The sequence below is a fragment of the Acanthamoeba castellanii genome (genome assembly GCF_000313135.1).
Source record: "Acanthamoeba castellanii str. Neff unplaced genomic scaffold scf7180000084725, whole genome shotgun sequence".
In the NCBI taxonomy this organism is placed as follows: Eukaryota; Discosea; order Longamoebia; family Acanthamoebidae; genus Acanthamoeba; species Acanthamoeba castellanii.
Genome location: NW_004457255.1, coordinates 4886 through 8881, shown reverse-complemented (window position 1 = coordinate 8881; position 3996 = coordinate 4886). Strand labels below are relative to the sequence as shown.

Genomic DNA, 3996 nt, shown 5'->3' with positions numbered 1-3996 from the left:
CACCACCGTCGCCATCGTCACCATCGTCGCCAGCGCTGACAAGCTGTCGTCGTCGTCGACAGGTACCGCACGACGGAGAATCCGCACCTGCCCTTCCGCGTGCTGTCGGCCATCAACGAGGCGGGCTCGACGCGCGTGGAGATCAAGGTGACGGTGAAGGCCAACTTTGCGCCCAATCTGTTCGGGCAGCACGTGATCATCAAGATCCCCACCCCGAAGAACACGGCCACCTGCCGGCTGAGGGTCACGGCGGGCAAGGCCTTCTACAAGCCCGAACTCGAGGCCGTCATCTGGAAGATCAAGCGCTTCCCGGGCGGCGCCGAGTTCGGTCTCTCCGGTGAGATGAAGCTCGCGCAGTCCGTATCTCTCGAGGTAGGCTCACGACACACGCACACACGCAACACACGACACACGTCATACGACACGCACGGCACGGCACGACACACACCACACGGCACAACACGCGCGGGGTACTCGCGACGTTGAGAGTTAAATGGCCGGCGTTGGGCGTTCGTGTGAAACAGAAGAAGGGATGGTCCAACCGACCGCCGATTGCGATGCAGTTCCAAGTGCCCATGTTCACCTCGTCGGGCTTTGACGTTCGCTTCCTCAAGGTGCGACCACTTCCTCCCCTTCAAGAGCACCCCCCCCCCCAAATCCACTCACGGCCACGAACGTTTCCGCGGAAACACAACGACACGACACGACACACAGGTGTATGAAAAGACGCCCTACCAGACGGTGAAGTGGGTGCGCTACATGACCAAGGCCGGATCCTACGAGTTCCGTATCTGAGAGGCCGTTGATGACCAACCCAGATGGACACACCACCCACACGCTACCAGCGCTGTGACCGTGGTCGTTTGTTTCGTGCCGCCGCCGCCTCCTCCTCTGCCTCTTGTTTGTTGTAAAGATCACACCTTACCCCCCCCCCCGCGCATGGGTGTCAGTTCTTATTTTCTCTGCGTCTGTTCAGCTTCACGCAGCAGCAGGTCTGCTCGGTGGTTGCTCACCCACCCGCACTGATGATTGTTGTTGTGTCGTGTTGTGTGTGTTGTGTGAGTGAAGAAGGAGAAGAAGAGGAAGAGGAAGAGGAAGGGTGGTGGGGAGGAAAGCGTACCTCGGTCACGCCAAGGCCGTTGGCCTCGTTGGAGAAGATGCGGAAGCCCTGGTCCTCGAGGGCCTGCACCACGGGCACGATCAGCCCGCGGTCGTTGACCCAGTGGACCTCCATCAGGATCTGGCCCACCCTGTCGCTCCAGCGCACTCCCTTGTTCTGCGTCGCGTTTGATTCCCAACAACAACAACATGTGAGCGAAAGTATAAAGTAGACGATGAAGAAGGTGTGGGTGAGAGAGTTGGTGTAGCGAGTACCTGCGCCATCTTCTCAACCAAGCCAAACTCAGCGGTCTCGATGTCGAGCTTGAGGGCGGCTAGGTAGCGCCCCTCGTGGCCCAGCACCTTCATGACCCGGTCGAGGTCGTCGAAGTTGAAGCCGTAATGGGCTGTGATGTTGTAGCGGTCGATCTGATCACGGATCTCAGGCGAGCTCGGTGATGGTCGATCTCAAACGCATGCACTTCACACGTTGGCCATCTGCACCACCCACCACGTTCAACGTTTTTCGCTACGACGAACAGGAGAAGGAGTAGAGGGTGGGGGGTTCTACCGTTGTCGGACGGCGATGTCAAAGCTGAGGTCGCCATCGATGCCGGCCGAGTAGACCAGGCAGTTGTTGTGGGCCACCGCGTCGATCTCTGCCAGGCACGTCCACTTGGGGCCATCGACTTACAACACAACACAACACAACCACAAACAACAGCAAACAGACAACAAACGCCTCAGCTCTCCAGAACAATCTCCCCCCTTTGGATGGGTCGAAAAGAGGAGGGACTAGGAGGGACGTACTGGAAGCGCCGAGGAGCTCAATGGAAGGACACGTCCTACAGCCGAGAAGAGGGTGAGCGTGGGTGTGGGCTAGTTAGTGGGTCACTAGTGAGGTGGGAGGTCGTACCAGGTGGGACGAAACAGGTACAGCTCATGCTGGGTCAGCAGGTGGGCGTGGTAGGCCTGGCGCCTGTGCAAAACTCGTCGTTGGTGCGCTCGCTCCTCTGCGAGCAGCGCTGCCAGGGCAGCCTCTTCGGGCCTTCGGGCCGTGAGCAGGACCCTTCGGTCGTCTCCGCCAGGCCCTCCCACACAGTCAGGTAGGCCCACGCGAACAGCAGCAACGATGCCAAAATGACAACGCCGGCCAGGAGGGCCGGACGCCTTGGCCTATTCGCACCCCTGCCAATTACACTCTCATCAGCCACCCCGCCATGGACACGTTTATTCGGGGGGGGGGAGGGTACCAGAGCACTTCTGGGACATACATCGACCCCAGCCAGTCTGCCAAGGCCAGTAAAACAGAAGAAGAAAACAGACACGACGCAAACAAAGCAAGACTGCCCTTATTTGAGCAACAACATTCATCAACATAACATTTTTTTAAAAAAATAAAAATAATTGATGATTTTTGATAAATAAGTTAATAGATGAATAAATAAGGCCGTTGTATTTGTCGCTCTGGTGTCTACGTGCGCCCTTGGTGGCGTGGTCATTGGAAGAAGAGCCCAACGATGAAGAGGATGTAGACGATGACCAGGGCGCATCCCTTGAAGTAGTTGGCCTTGCCCTCGATTGACAGGTAGTTGACGATGATGACGGCGAAGATGATCGCAAACACCATGAACATGGGGAACATGAGGATCGACACATCGTGGTCCACCTGCTCGCAGGGGGTGGTGGTGAGACGCGGAATCGCGCGCGGGGGGGGGGCGCCCACGGGGGGAGGGGAGGAGTCACGTACAATGGCCGACCAGCCCACGAGAACGGGAAGCATCAACAAGCAGATCTGGACTGCTGACGAGGACCCGATTTCAAGCGAAAGCGCCACGTTGTTGTGCATGGCGAACGTGATCGCGTTCACATACTGCGTTCGTTGTCGTGTCGTGTCGTGTCGTGTCGTGTCGTGTCGTGTCGTGTCGTGTCGTGTCGTGTCGTGTCGTGTCGTGTCGTGTCGTGTCGTGTCGTGTCGTGTGAGGTAGAAAAAAATAGTGAAATGGACCAAAGGAGAGGCTCTCGACGATGACGGGCCACGTACCTCGGCGGAGGAGGGCACCAGCGCCATGACCGTGGCGCCGGCGAAGGCCTGCTCGATGCCGATCGCGTCCAGCGTTGGTTCGATGGCCTTGTATGGGGGGGGGTTCATTGTACCGCCCCACAGCAAGCAAAGACGGTGCTCGCGTCAGCGTTATCGCAAGGGAAAGACGTTGGGGGGGGGGGACACGAGGTCGTACCTTGATCATTTCCTCGGCGATGAGGGAGAAGAGGGTGATGGAGATGAGCAGCACGACGACGGCCTTCCACACCGGCCACTCGGGTCCCTGGCGTATCAGTCCTTCGTGTTAGGCGTGTGCATGGTGTGCGTGTGCGTGCGTGTGCGTGCGTGTGCGACCAGGCATCGGGTACCTCGTGTCCGCCGCCCTCGCCCTCCTCCTCTTCGGGGTTCTCAAACAGGTGCGAGTGGGTTTTTAGGGTGAACAGCAGGCCCACCAGGTACCTACGCACGCGAAGCAACAACAAAATGAGTAGCCAAAAAAATGCCAATAAATTAATGTTAGTAATTAAATAATTTCCTCATATAACACACAACAAATAAAAATAGTATAAATAAAAAAATAATAAAATAACAAGCAATGATGAAAGTGAGAGCAAAAAGGGGGCGTTACGCAAAGGGAAGGATGGCGGCGACACAGTAGATGAGCGGCTCGCCCTTGTCCTGGAAGCGCTGGTTGTCCTTGTACTCGATCTTGCCCGCCAGGCAGCCAGTGCACGCCATGTTGGTCCTGCCGCGCGCAATCAGGAATGGGACCACAGCGACGGGGGCGACGGTGAGCCCAAAAACAAAACAAACAGCAGGCCTCGCCCACCAGCCAGGCTCGAGTGGTGCGGGTA

At 57.5% G+C, this 3996-nt stretch overlaps 3 protein-coding genes across 3 annotated transcripts; 1 reads left to right on the top strand and 2 right to left on the bottom strand.

The window, feature by feature from the left end:
• Window positions 1-63: 63 nt before the first annotated feature.
• ACA1_160760 (Clathrin coat assembly protein AP50, putative) lies at window positions 64-795 on the top strand (the record flags this gene model as incomplete). Its single annotated transcript, XM_004333045.1, has 3 exons — window positions 64-372; window positions 525-614; window positions 715-795. Coding segments are annotated over 3 exons (480 nt in total), but the record flags the coding sequence as incomplete, so codon positions are not given.
• Window positions 796-1009: 214 nt separating this feature from the next.
• On the bottom strand, window positions 1010-2042 carry ACA1_160750 (uncharacterized protein; the record flags this gene model as incomplete). Its single annotated transcript, XM_004333044.1, has 4 exons — window positions 1010-1276; window positions 1375-1527; window positions 1681-1787; window positions 2015-2042. The coding sequence occupies 4 exons, from the start codon at window positions 2040-2042 to the stop codon at window positions 1010-1012; spliced, it is 555 nt and encodes a 184-aa protein (XP_004333092.1).
• Window positions 2043-2596: 554 nt separating this feature from the next.
• On the bottom strand, window positions 2597-3880 carry ACA1_160740 (sodium/calcium exchanger protein; the record flags this gene model as incomplete). The annotated part of the gene is made up of 6 exons (XM_004333043.1): window positions 2597-2767; window positions 2849-2971; window positions 3143-3229; window positions 3339-3425; window positions 3511-3601; window positions 3771-3880. The coding sequence occupies 6 exons, from the start codon at window positions 3878-3880 to the stop codon at window positions 2597-2599; spliced, it is 669 nt and encodes a 222-aa protein (XP_004333091.1).
• Between the last annotated feature and the right edge of the window lie 116 nt (window positions 3881-3996).